General features: G+C 33.6%; 1 protein-coding gene and 1 pseudogene across 1 annotated transcript; both read right to left on the reverse strand.

Moving 5' to 3' along the window:
- Nucleotides 1-1021: 1021 nt before the first annotated feature.
- On the reverse strand, nucleotides 1022-2690 carry LOC100801223 (non-specific lipid transfer protein GPI-anchored 15). Its single transcript, XM_003530502.5, has 2 exons — nucleotides 2171-2690; nucleotides 1022-1306 (listed from the first exon to the last, which is right to left on the reverse strand). The coding sequence occupies exons 1-2, from the start codon at nucleotides 2529-2531 to the stop codon at nucleotides 1290-1292; spliced, it is 378 nt and encodes a 125-aa protein (XP_003530550.2). The 5' UTR covers nucleotides 2532-2690; the 3' UTR covers nucleotides 1022-1289.
- Nucleotides 2691-5094: 2404 nt separating this feature from the next.
- On the reverse strand, nucleotides 5095-12501 carry LOC100801768 (purine permease 21-like; annotated as a pseudogene).
- Nucleotides 12502-14176: the final 1675 nt, after the last annotated feature.

A 14176-nucleotide genomic window follows, 5' to 3' on the forward strand; every position in this document is an offset into this window, starting at 1 on the left:
TCGCAAAACATGAAAATTTTGGATTACGGAATATCGATCTTTTTGGTGTAGGGAACTGGTAGCTGATATAATTTTCAGATGCCACCATTCAAATACAGTTCAAATACAGAGTATTTGACATGTATAAAAGAGTTATTCCTTCTATCTCAAAATAATAATTATTTTAATTTATTTTACACATATAAAAATAATAAATAGATAAAAAATAATTTTATAAAATTAATTTTATATTATTATTAATTTATTTATAAATTTTATTATCTACTATTAATATTATAAAAGATATAAATTAAAAAATGTAATATAAAATTACATTAAAATATTAAAATATAATTATAACAAAATGAAAAGAGTCTTTATTTTCACATGAATCCCATGATCATAACACGATGGAATGGTCCAACTAGACAATATCCTGGATGAAAATGCCCGTTCATAAATTTCCCCAAACTTTGCAACTGGAGTCTTTAAGGTCTCTCGTGCTGATGGTTGTATCTAGACTTGTGTAATTATTTCTATATTAAAAAGTGCAATTTGGTTTTCCTCACATATACTTTTACAGTTTTACTTAAGTACTCTCTTTTTATAAAACTTTTATGAAATAATAGACGTGTAAATAATCATTTTAATCTTTAAATATATAAATCAATAATAATTTAATCTTATATGTATCAATAACTTATTTAATTTTTTAAGTTAATATTAGATATAAAATTTAAATAAGTTCTCAACATGCATATGATATACTTATTCTCTTATATATATATTTTTAATGTTAATTTAACTTTTTATCTCTTTCATCTATTATGTTAGTTTTAACTTAAATATTTTTTAAATGAAATTATTAATAATTAAAATAATAACATATCACAATATAAATTATTTATGATACGTCTAAAATATAATTTGTGTTTAAAAACATTTTTTTTTATAATATTATTTAAATATGTGTATTGATTATAAATTTTATTTATATAAAATAAACATTTATATTATACTATATACATATTAAAATACTAATTACTAGATAAATTCTTGTAAATTGTAACTAAAGTCACAATAAAAGGGGAAGAAATGGTATTAAGTGGGGCAGATGACATAATCTATAATATTATCATGACAAACAAGACATAAGTTATGTGACTTTAACAAATAACAATACACAGCAAACCACAATGCCACAATCGAAACAGGTCACTCTCCCGGTAGAAGATGCCATATGACTGCGTGCACTTATTTAGCTCTCTAATCTGCTTAATACTGCATATTATTATTCCATTGTTTTGATTTCAAGGTAGAGTGTATCCTGTAAAGAGAAAAAGGCATGGCTAATTATGCACATTAAAAATTTGTTCAAAAGAAGAAGCATAGAACAGAAAAATCTATATTATCATGCCTCATGTTATTGTATACCAAAGTTGGTGATTAGTAAAACATTGGTAGACTTGCTAATTTTCTTCAGCTTTTCTTCTTGACAAGTTTCTAAAATTGGCGCACACGTCTGTTTGGGTCAAATATTTAGTCATTATTCTACCTTTCCCTTACAAGCAGATAATTACCGTTAAAGGCAATGTTTCATATATTTAATCATTATTCTGCTAAAATGGCTGATATTGTTTTAGCCTACTTTAATTACTAAATCAATTTTGGGATCTCCACAACTAATGTGACTGCAATTGCAGTTCCATTTTTTTTTATTTAATGTCCTATAATATGAAGGATCAATAAAATGTGATAATTACATCCGTAATTTAAAACCATGCTCATGAGCGTCTAATCCAGAAAAACAGGTTTTTCATTTATGCTGTCCCTCTACCATCTCTAAACTAGTACTTCTCATTTTACTAATGTTAAAATTTTTCAAGACAAAATTTCTGTCCATATAATTATAGTATTATAAAAATTATCCGGCTGTCACCACTTGTCGTTTGGACAATTTTTTAAGTTATTTTTATTTATTTATTCTTATTTTTACTCTCTCTTCCTTTTTGTTTTAAGTAAAATGCAAAGTATGTAGGACTGGTCTCTAAAACAAAAATTGAGAGGATTTTTTTTTACTTTAAAGAAAAATGTGCGGACTATTGCCTTTGTACTCCAAAATTTGAATGCATGCTAAATTTGAAACGATGAAAACCAATTAAGTTGAAGTAGAAAGTGGTTAATTACTTACTTCCACATTTCTTCCCAGCAGGTCGGTTCCTGATATTGCATCTCTTTGGAATGGTGATGGCTGTGGCAGGGTTGATCTTAGCTTGCTTGGCCAGAGGTGACAAGAGAACAGCACAGAGGCACCTTGGAGCAGTCTTGAGCAAAGCACCAACTCTTGCACAACAAGCCAATGGAACCTTTGCCTTCACATTGCTAACTGCACCCAAGCATGGGCTTAGGCTAGCAGCTGCAGACCCTATAGGGGTCTTTCCACATTCTCCTCCAGCACCCTCAGCCTCCAAAATCAACACCTCTGATGCCAACAGAAACATCAGCAATGCCACAAGGAAAAGTACTCTACCCTTCATGTCCCTCATCATCATTCTTTCAAAATCTGCTGACACTGATCACTCACTTCACTTCTATATATGATCAGTACAATTAATTTGTTTTAGCATTCTGAATTCCATGGACTAACATCACCTTCTTCATATACAATTCTTAAAGGGAAAAAGGGGTGTGAGATTAGCAGTAGAGGGGTGGTTGTAGCCTTAGGATATTCAACAAATAATAATAATAATAATAATAATAATTAATCAAATTGGTTTATGAAAGCGTAAAACGTCCATAAATTAATTTTTCAAAGATGAAAATTTTAAATTTAGTCTTTAAATATTTAAAACTTTATAACTTAATATTAAATTGGTACTCGAAAAATAAAAATTATTGTCAAATTGATCATTGAACGTTATAACTTAATAATAAAATGATCATACAAATTTAATGATAAGATTAATTTATCATTTTTTTTACATATTCAGAGATTATTTTATATTTCTTGTTATTTAAGGGCCAAATTATTACTAAATCATATTTTCAAGAAGAATTTGGGTATTTATCTAAATAATAATGCCTCCTTTCACAATGAGCCCAGCTATATCCCTTGGCATGCTATAAAAGGTAAATATTTGATTTTGTTTTTGCATATAAGAAGAGTGCTTATTATGCCTTCTTTTTCGGCTTCTAGCATGTTCTATTCTATGACAGAGCTTGGAGACACTGCCATGTCATGGTAGGTGGGACGAAAATCCAGTGTGAACACAGAAAAAGTTGGCCAGACAAAACTTTGATGCACTTCTAGGGGCTGCCACATAATTTGCTCCACTATGCATGCTTGATATATAAACCAAGTACACGTGGCTCTTTGTTTTTGCTTTTTTTTTATATATATATATAATTATGGTAGTGATATGAAGTTGTCACACCGAAAGTAGTTAAGAAAGAGAAGTCGCTATTATTTATACTAACCGTTATTGGTTTTGCTTGTTCAGCGGTTTGCATAATTGATTTTCTTGTACATAATGGTCGAAACAAATTTGAACAAATTTTATTGGTAAAGCTGGGCTTTCTAAATTGTTTTTCATACATTGGAGTGCTCTTAGTGACGATATTTTCCACCGTTTCTAAATACAAGAGTTGATAAAATAAAAAAACACGTGTCGCGTGGTAATTCTACACAATCGAAACAAATTACAAGGTTTGTTAACCTAAACTAAGTGGTTCATTGGATAATTGTGACATTTTTTTTCTTAACGCAGTCATTGTTTCGGGTGAATTAATATTACATTGTATTTATACATATATTACGAATCCGTTGAGAATACTATATTAGATGAGAATAACTTATAATAACCATCGAATCAACATTAAAAATAATAAATGATTGAGATTAAAATATTTAAAATTTTAAATTAAAATCTAATATATCATTAGATCTCTATAAGATTAATCAAATAACAAATAAATCTATAAAAATATCAATTATTACTCCCTAAAATATCTTACTTAACCATCACTATCATGGTTGTTGTTGATGTCACCACCACAACCATTGCTTCAACCACCACCATCGCCACTATCATCAACTACCACCATGATCTTCGTTGTCGTCGTTGTCATCGTCATTGCAGCTACTATGATTGTCGCCGCCACCATTACCGTCATTAACTAGCACCATCTTCGCCGCCATGACCATTATCGTCATTGTCGCCACCATATCATCGCCATCAGCGATCGACGGTGACGATGACGGTGGTGAAAGTGGTAACAGTCATGGTGATTGGTTAACGATAATTGATACGATCAAGATTTAATTCTCTCACTCTAATATAGATATGATATGTTATATATATATATATATATAAGAATAACCCTCTTATGTGAGAATAAGAACAATCATTCTCATCCGTTGGATTCACTACTAGAAAAGTGTTATTTTACGATGGATATTCTAAGACGGTTATGCAGAATCGTTTTAGAATGTCACGCGGTGACATTTTTGCAATTAGGGACAATAAATATTTATTTTATGACACAAATTCTAAGACGGTTTTTCTGAGCCGTCTTAGAATGTATGAATGTGGCAATTCTATAATTAACATGAACGTGAACGATGACAGTTTTGTGTAAAGAACCGGCGCTGTTTTCGTAATCCCAAATTATCTCCTTTGAAATTAGGTTATTCTTGCAAGTCCCTCACCTCGCTCAAACACTCTAACCCACTCACGCCCTCATGCTCACCCAGTTTGCCCGCCCTCATTGAGTTCATCTTTGGTGTGCTGACTCTGTTCATCTACTCACTGACCGTCAAAGCTGTATGGGTCTCTATCGCGCTGGCATTGTGTGTGGCCATCGTCACATAGGTAACTACCAATGAGTGTCAAAATCTTATTTGGTTCTTCTTGTCTTTACCAAGAGCTGGTAGGTTGGGGACTTTGATCGTAGTGGGTAATGAATGTCGTTTTGATCATGATTTGAGATCATTTCGAGCTACAAAAACTCATCACAAGTCCCTTAAACTGGGTACTATGTATGGCCATTGGTAGCTTTGCTTGGTCGCATAAGTCATATTTTTAAGTGCTTTGTCTCAGGTCCATCTCTGTTGCCTCAAAAGCAACATTTTTTTATGAGCAATTTTGTTAAACTCATATCCTTCTCAATTGTCTTTTGTTTTTGCCCATCATTCTTGACATTACAAGGTTGTAAAATAAGAGCATGGCTGTCCAAAACTGGCCCCTAAATTAAAAAAAAATAGAAGTAAAAAAAACAAAAGTAGAATTAGGATCTCAAAATGCAATAACATGTAAATACCTGTAAATCTTTGCAAACATTTGTAGCAGTTTCAGGGGAGTCAAACTCAACAAATCCAAACCCCATAGAAACATTTTTCCCATTTTTCAAATGCTTCTTCATCTATTTGTGAAAGCAACAAAACCAAAATAAGAGAAGCAACAAAACAAAAATATGAAATATAGGTAAGTCATAAAGAGTTAGAAATAAAACCAATACCTTGACACTCAAAATGCTTCCCTTTTTCATGTGTTCAGTTAAATGTTTCCTCAGACTTTCATCCATAGTCTTGAAATTTAGGTTCTTGATGAACAGGGACCGAGCCTGAAGCATGATAGATTATGTAATTAATTAATAATGAAGAACAAGCAGTATGGATTAGTTAGAAGCAACTAATTTCAACAATTTAAAAAATATAGATAGATGACAAATTTCATTATTGGAAAGAACAAACTTGATAGCTTAAATTCCCTATAGGAATATACTTACTTGGTGTAACTTTTCTTTTCTTTTAGCTAAACTATAAGTCTAAACTATAGTTAGTAGTTAGACTATGGTTAGTTAGTTTAACAATTAGGACAATTGTGTGACACCTGTCACTAACTAACTCGGGTTAGTTGACAATTACATAGCTTATATCATCAAAGTACTTTTGATACACATATTATACAATGCCCCAAATAGCTAGCACCATAGAGATACCCTTAATGCCATCCATTTTGTCATGAAAGAACAACACTGCCAACATTGGAACAATAGACACTCCCAAAGCGCTTATGGCATTAGAGAAGAGTGAAGAAACCTCACACGAATAAGCCCCAAGCAACCAATAGTAAAGACTTGCCAAAGTATGGCAGTGAAAGTGTGGTTCAACAAATATGAAGCCTTTCGCATCTCATACCCCTTCATTTCATCTTTCAAACCACTCCACTCTCCACTAGCAAAAAGTCTTACTAAGGTAACAAGGGTAGCTACAAGGGAAGGGTATGATATCATATCCAAGACCACTTTGAAAGTTTCTCTTTTTATGACCTTCTTGAACACAAGTTGTGTAATGGAAAGCCATAGTCCATACCCTGCAAATGCACCAATTGTGCATATGAATCCAATCACATACTTTTTCTTGGAGATTTTTGTGGAATCTGAATCATCATCATCATCTAATGATGACTCATTTTGATACACAAGAAGGGTTGAGGAAATGGTGAGAAGGACTAGAGAGTTGATTATGTAAGGTGTGAACTTGAGTGAGTTGAGGAAGTAGGAGAAGAAAGCATTGAAAGCCAACTGGGATGAGCAAATGAGTGAATAGGTAGAAACAGGAAGGTACCATAGTCCAACTGAATATAAATAACGATCTAATGCCACGAGTAGGCCAATTGAGACATAGATAAATGATAGCATTGAAACTGATGGTTGTTTTGGATGAATGCTATTATTTGTGGTGAGATTTTTGGGTGCTAAAAAGAAGTAAACAGGAAGCTGAATTGGGAAACCAGCAAGTTGAACAAGTGTTCCCATCCATTTGCTTTTTCCACCCTTTTCATAGTACAATCTTCTGAGGATTATTGTTGCTGATGCACACACCAACACAAGTGAAGAATGGATGGCTATTATGAGCCAATGGTAGTATCTTTTTTTGTTACTTATTGTTGACTCATTCATTGGACCACCAAAACTATTGTCCTCCAAGGAATTTGTTTCTTTGGCTCTGGTAGGTTCTACAAAAAAAAAAAAGACAACAACAACAACAAATGATTGATGACTATATCAACTTATAGATAATATGTCATTGATTAAACAAAGCTGCTATGTATACTTTCTTATATGTTTCAAAAGAACTCACTTGCTTGGAAGCAAAGTTATGTTTTCCTTTTACATATAACTCGTTTTCCTCTTATATTATTATTATTGTTGTTGTTTAGATGAATCAAGGTGCTTGGGTTTGATGCTTCACCAGTTCACATTCACAAGAAGTGTGTCTTGACATTCCCATAATGGTAAACTAGAGATATAATAGTATAATTCAAAGTCTTGCAACTCTATCCTAAAGCTAAGAGTCTCTTTATTACTATTAGAAAACATTTTTATTTTCTGTATTCATGGATAATTACAAAATTATTACTTTTTCCTGTTTTGAAAGATTTGGGGTACAACATAAAAAGTGGGGATAAAATTGCATATAGTAATTATTTATAAATAAAAAATTGAAACCAAGCCATCCTTATTGTATAATTAAAACTAAAAGTCACACCAATCAAGACGGGAAAGGTTTTGGATCCCCATCGATATCATAGGCAACAAATTTATTTATATAGGTGTTGGAACACCTATTGTTAGCATTTATGATCTTTTTTATTATAATTTTGGAAATGGGAGGAGGGGTTGCTTTAACCAAGAATATTCATACATCCAAGAGAGGAAAAGCAAAATTATGGTTTTATGTAGCATCTCAGAGTTACTTTCCACTCCCAACCAGCAGATTTTAGTCTAGTTACCATAATAATACAAGTAAAAACCAAAAAGTTAAAGCCTCAATTTTGGGTTATTCTTCCACAATAGGACCTCGAGAGTAACTAAGGTGCATGTATGAAAGGGTAAAAAAGGAGTGGTGTAGGAAATCATAGCTAATAGAGAAAGGATGCAAGATCATTTAATGACCTGACAAGAAAGATAGGGAGTAAGAGAATTTTGTCTTTCTTTTTTTTAGGAAGTGAGGGCATATATGATACGATAGTGGGATGGTAAGAGATAGTTGAAGATTAGTTGGGAATCTTGGGAGACTGGACACTTTCAAATTTCCTAGACCACTTTCATTTTCTTTAGCATTCATAACCTGTCAACACCTTGATACAGGCCTGGGATTAGCTTTAATACAATATACAAATTGTATTATATCTCTGATACCTATCATTCCATTTCCTTTTTCATATGCTTTATACCTCCCACTCTCACACTCCTTCCTTTGTGTGCAAGAGAGAAAAAGTTATGACAAAACCATTCTTAGTCAATGCTTTCCATTTCCCAAATAACACAGAAGACAGAGTAGTACAGTTGTAGACCTGCCTAAAACTTATAGCTAGCGCAATAGTAATAAGTTTATTTTCTTCTTTTTTATGAAAATCATGAGAGAAGGAAACAATAAATTCATTCATGGAGGACAACCTTTAGTAGAATATCCATTGATAGAAGTTAAATTAAAATATTACATTATTACTGAACACTACTAGATGAAACTTATGACCAAAAGATAAATAGATTATTACTTGAAACGCTTGTAAGCTAAACCTCTAAAAGTTGCTCGAGCTTCCGCTGGTTCAAGGAAAACAACCTGAAATATCATATCCAAATGATTCAAAGCTTGACATAAATATCATTAGACAATGAACATTTAACAGTGACAACAATAACTTTTCCAGTACCTCACTACTGAAAATAGTTTACCAATCCACTAAATAAGAAAAGTAAGCAACAAAAATGCCAAGATAGGATAATGAGCTAGAAAATATGCTTTAAAATCTTAATTCAATACACCCCCGTAACTCCCTAAGATTGTTTCATATCCACATACTCTGATGGAAGAAATGCTATTAAAACTAGATTAAATTACTCAGGCTTTGTGCTTGCACTAGTAGTTGTAATGCCACTCCGATACAGTTCCTTTAAGATCATGACCTGCTGTTTGGTAGGGCTCCATGTTGGTGAACCTGTTAGGGACAGAGTATAGCAGTAGTAGTCTATATTTGTGTCATGAAGCATGGCAACATGTTGGAGTAGCTGACTTACAACGATTTAGCAAACAGCATTGAGCATGAACCTATAGCCCCCGACACTACAACATATTAGAAGGGCAGTAACACATATTTAATAAAGGCCTAAGCAAAATGTTACATACCAACCAAGTGATGCAAGAAGGGGCTGCATAGCACATTGAAAAATAAATAATCAGAACAAATGAAAATACATCCATCAAATCAATCATAAGAAATTGCATACTTCACTAAATATATACCAACCAAAGAAAAAAAAACTACATGTCTACTACATATACTATCATAAAATTACACCATAAATCATTGAACACAAAATCCCAATCAAATTACAGGAAACATACCCAAAGGAAATGAAATTAAGGCAATTTCCAAGAAACAAAAATACGACCATGGGTTATAAAAACCTACTAATCGTGTTGGCCATGGTTTGTTACTTATAATTTGATAAATCATATAGGTTTATAGGTGATTAGTCATACATATATATATTGGTTGTGTGTGTGTGTGTGTGTGTGTGAATTAATATTTTTATGGCATGTTGTATTCAACCTTTAATGTTAGACAATTTGTATTGGTTGTAGGTAATATTATTTGACTGACATAGGAAGTTAAATCTACTGAAAAAATTTGTTGTTGATTGAGTGAAGATAAAGTCGTATAATTATCACTACCGACACCACACTCAGCTTTTGTTACTAGCATCTTTGGAGGTATGTATGTCACTCTGACACTTATGTGGTTATTACACTTGTTGTTGATATATGAGTAATGTTTAATATTAAAATTTTCTGCATTGTGAGTGAACCATAGTTCCCCGTTTGAGATTTAATACAATGACTAATACAAACAATTTGGATTAATCGTTGTATTGAATCTCGAATTGTTCGTTTGGACAGTTTGGGAAGACTCATTTTTTCTTAATTCTTGCTTATAGGTTAAGTATTTTGTGTTAAATTTGATTAAATTACAGTTTAGTGCATGAAGATTTGTTCTTCGGGTGCATACTTGATCATGGTGAATTCATGTCACCGCTTTCATATCATGTACTTGGAGACCAATGCGAAATACTGTCGAAATTTCTTCAAATTTAACATAACCTACTTAACTTGTACGTACGAATCAAGTAAAAAATATCTTCCCGAATGGGATAGGGCCACACATTTTTATGAAAAAGTGATATTTTCATGCATATGGGATAATGTATCTGGTATCACAATACACCAAACATGGATCGAAGTTGAATGAAAGCACCATGCATAACTGAGGAGAATAAGAAGGGGGTCGAAGATTTTTTTGCAATTTGCGCAACAACATGCAAAGGAAATGGGTGGAAAATATTTATGTCCATGTGTCAAATGTGTCAATGGGAGACGAAAATCATTGCAAGATATTAGATCACATCTTACATGTAAGGGTATCAGTCCTACTTATACAAAATGGTTATGGCAAGGTGAATTACCTCAAATGTCAACAGTCCCTTCGATTGAGGCAAGCTCAGGCACCCTTGTATAAAAAATTAGAAAATAATTCTGTGAAGCCCTTGTATTTGGGATGCACAACCTTCACACGGTTATCGAGGGTGTTAGCTTTGGTGAACTTGAAGGAAAGGTTTGGGTGGAGTGACAAAAGCTTCACTGAATTGCTTGTGTTATTGAAGAATATGCTTCCTGAAGACAACATGTTACCCAAGAATCATTACGAGGTGAAGAAGATTTTATGTCTTGTGGGTATGGAATACCAGAAAATACATGCATGCCCTAATGATTGTATTTAGTACATAAATCAATTTGTCAAAATGTGCAACTGCCTTACATGTGGGGTATCATGCTACAAAGTGAAGTATGCCAAATTCAATGATGATCCAACCACAAACAACGATCGTCTAGCAAAGGTGTGATGGTATCTTCCAATAATACCAAGGTTTAAGTGATTGTTTGCTAATGCAGATGATGAAAAAACCTTACATGGCATGCACATGGCAGAAAAAATGATGGATTGCTCCGTCATCCCGCAGATTCTCCCCAATGGAAGACAATTGATCGGTTGTATCTAGATTTTGGACAGGATCCAAGAAACCTAAGGGTTGGTCTTGCTTCTAACGAAATCAATCCTTTTGGTAACTTGAGCACCAGCCATAGTTCATTGTCTATTTTGCTGATGATTTATAACTTTCCTCGTATGTTGTGCATCAAGCGAAAATACATTATGTTGCGTATGATGATAGCTGGTCCAAGACATTTAGGAAATAATATTGTTGTCTATCTTGCTCCCTTGATTGAAGACACGGGGTTGATGTGCATGATGGGAATCTTCAGCAGACCTTTAGGCTGCGTGCAATGATATTTTGCACCATTAACAACTTTCTAGCTTATGGGAATTTGAGTGGATATAGTGTGAAAGGACACCACGCATGTCCTATATGTGAGAAAGACACAAGTTACATCCAACTGAAGCATGGAAAGAAGATAGTATATATAAGGCATCAAAGATTTCTGAAACCTTATCACCTGTATTGGCGACTGAAGAAAGCATTTAATGGAACATTAAAGATTGAAAGTGCACCGATATCGTTAGTTGGACGTCATAACTATCTTTGGGAAGACACAAAAAAGGATAGGTTTGAGAAAAACATTTGGAAGAAAAGGTAAATATTCTTTGATCTTCCTTACTGATGCGATCTACATGTACGACATTGTCTAGACGTAATACATGTCGAGAAAAATGTGTGTGATAGTTTAATTGGCACTCTTCTTAACATTAAAGGAAAGACAAAAGATGGTTTAAAATGTCGTCAAGATTTGGTAGACATGGGTATATGAGATCATTCGCATCTAGTATCACAAGGTCATCGAACATATTTTCCCCAACATGTCGCACAATGTCAACGACAAAGAAAAAAAGATTTTGTCATTGTTTAAAAAACATTAAAGTCCCACAAGGTTAATCTTCAAATATCAAGAGCCTTGTATCCATTAATAATCTAAAATTGGTTGGGTTGAAGTCTCATGATTGTCACGTGTTAATGCAACAACTATTGCCTGTAGCCATTCACAATATATTACGTGACAAAGTTAGGGTTGCCATAACTCGGTTGTGTTTTTTCTTCAATGCAATTTGTAGCAAAGTCATTGACCCTCAATAGTTGGATGAGTTGGAAAATGAGGCTTCCATTATCATTTGTCAATTGGAGATGTATTTTCTGCCATCATTTTTTGACATTATGATTCACTTAGTTGTACATCTTGTATGAGAGATACGGTTGTGTGGGCCCATCTTTTTATGGTGGATGTATCCGGTAGAACACTTCATGAAGGTCCTAAAAGGTTATACCAAGAATCAATACCAACCCGAAGCAAGCATTGTTGAAAGGTACATCGCTGAAAAAGCTATTGAGTTTTGTTTTGAGTATATAGAAACTAGTATGCCTGTCGGGCTTCCTCAAAGTCGTCATGATTGCACACAAGAAGGAAGGGGAACACGAGGATTCAATGTTGTAATCATGTATCACCTGTAGCTCTCACAAGCACATCTATATGTATTAAAAAACAAAACAATGATTATCCTTGCATAGATGCTCATAAACAAAATGTCATAGCTACTCACCCAAACATGAATATGATGAGGGTGTTGCAAGAGCACAATAGAAATTTCATTAACTGGTTTAGAAAAACTATCTTCATTGATGACAGTGCTTCCAAAACATTAAGATTGTTAGCTGTTGGACCAAATCTCAATGTCTCCACTTGGAAGGGATATGATATCAATAACTATTTCTTCTACACAAGGTCACAAGATGATAAAAGTACCATGTGGAACAGTGGGGTGACCGTTGATGTTCAATCGGATCACTTTAGCAGCACATCAAATAACAACCCGATTTGAGTGTCCATGCCTTATTTTGGAGTGATTCAAGAAATCTGGGAGCTTCATTATGGTGAATTTAGGGTGCATGTCTTCAAGTGTAATTGGGTTAATGCAAATGTGGGCGTGTGTCAAGACAAAATGGGGTTTACTTTGGTTGGCCTTCAAAAGGTTGGTTACAAGGATGAACCTTTCATCATGGCAACACAAGCCAAACAAGTGTTTTATGTCAAAGATCCGAGTGACTCAAGATGGTCAATTGTTCTACAGGAAAAAACAAGTGGTATCACTTACGATATTGATGGTTCAACACTTGATGTTAACGACATGTCTGCCTTTTCCCCGTAGATGCCTTTCATAAATGCTGAAAATGAGGAAGATGATGTATATACAACTCATAATGATCATGATGAAGGTTTATGGGAGAATACACCTACGTAACTGCGATATACCCAAGTAATGTTTAATATATGAAATCAAGTATATTACATTTTACATTTGTGGATATTTACAATTTTATGCTTATATGTTGTTTTAATTGGTTTTTGTTTACTAATTTTATCGTTATACTTTTAGTAGGACCCATGTCAACACCCCCAAGGTCCCCTCCACCTTCAAATGCTCATTCGGTAACTACGTCAAGAAAGACTAGACAAACTACCTGGCTGAGAAGGTTGACTACCAGAAGCTTGGATCAGCCACGACCTACTATTAACGTGAATCCTGCAACTGGCAGAGGATCAGGCCCCCATAAACAAAAGTTCCATAGTTACTTGGGGGTAGTAGCATGAGAAAAAAAATCAAATTGCACATTCTAGTTGGAAAGTTGTCTCAAATTCCCTACACAAAAGTTTATGTTATTTTTGTAACCAGTGCAATGAAGTAACCATTAATTTGGAAGGTATGTCTAATCAACCTGTACCTCAGTGGATTGAAGCAAAAGTTAGTCATTATTTCATGAATAGGTGTTTTGAATTACTCACATCTGTAACTTTCTATGGTTGGAATGTTAAGTATATTTCATATTGTATCCAGAGTCATGTTCAAACTGGAGGCTATGAGTGTGGATATTATGTGATACATTGGATGTGATGCATAGTTAGTGGTGGTTTGAAGAATGAATGGAATAGGGTATATTTACAAAAGTCCTACCTTTAATTCTAACTTTGGTTAATATATATAAATGAATGTTTGTGGTCCTTACTAATGTCCTCATTTAAAATTTTGTAGTGATTTTCTTATGGAACAGTGTTAGACGTTGAGGC

This window comes from Glycine max, chromosome 8, assembly GCF_000004515.6.
Source record: "Glycine max cultivar Williams 82 chromosome 8, Glycine_max_v4.0, whole genome shotgun sequence".
Classification (NCBI taxonomy): domain Eukaryota; kingdom Viridiplantae; phylum Streptophyta; class Magnoliopsida; order Fabales; family Fabaceae; genus Glycine; species Glycine max.

What these genes read in the sequence shown, in the direction of transcription:
- LOC100801223 (XM_003530502.5), bottom strand. Translation starts at nt 2,531, where the DNA reads ATGATGATGAGGGACATGAAGGGTAGAGTACTTTTCCTTGTGGCATTG.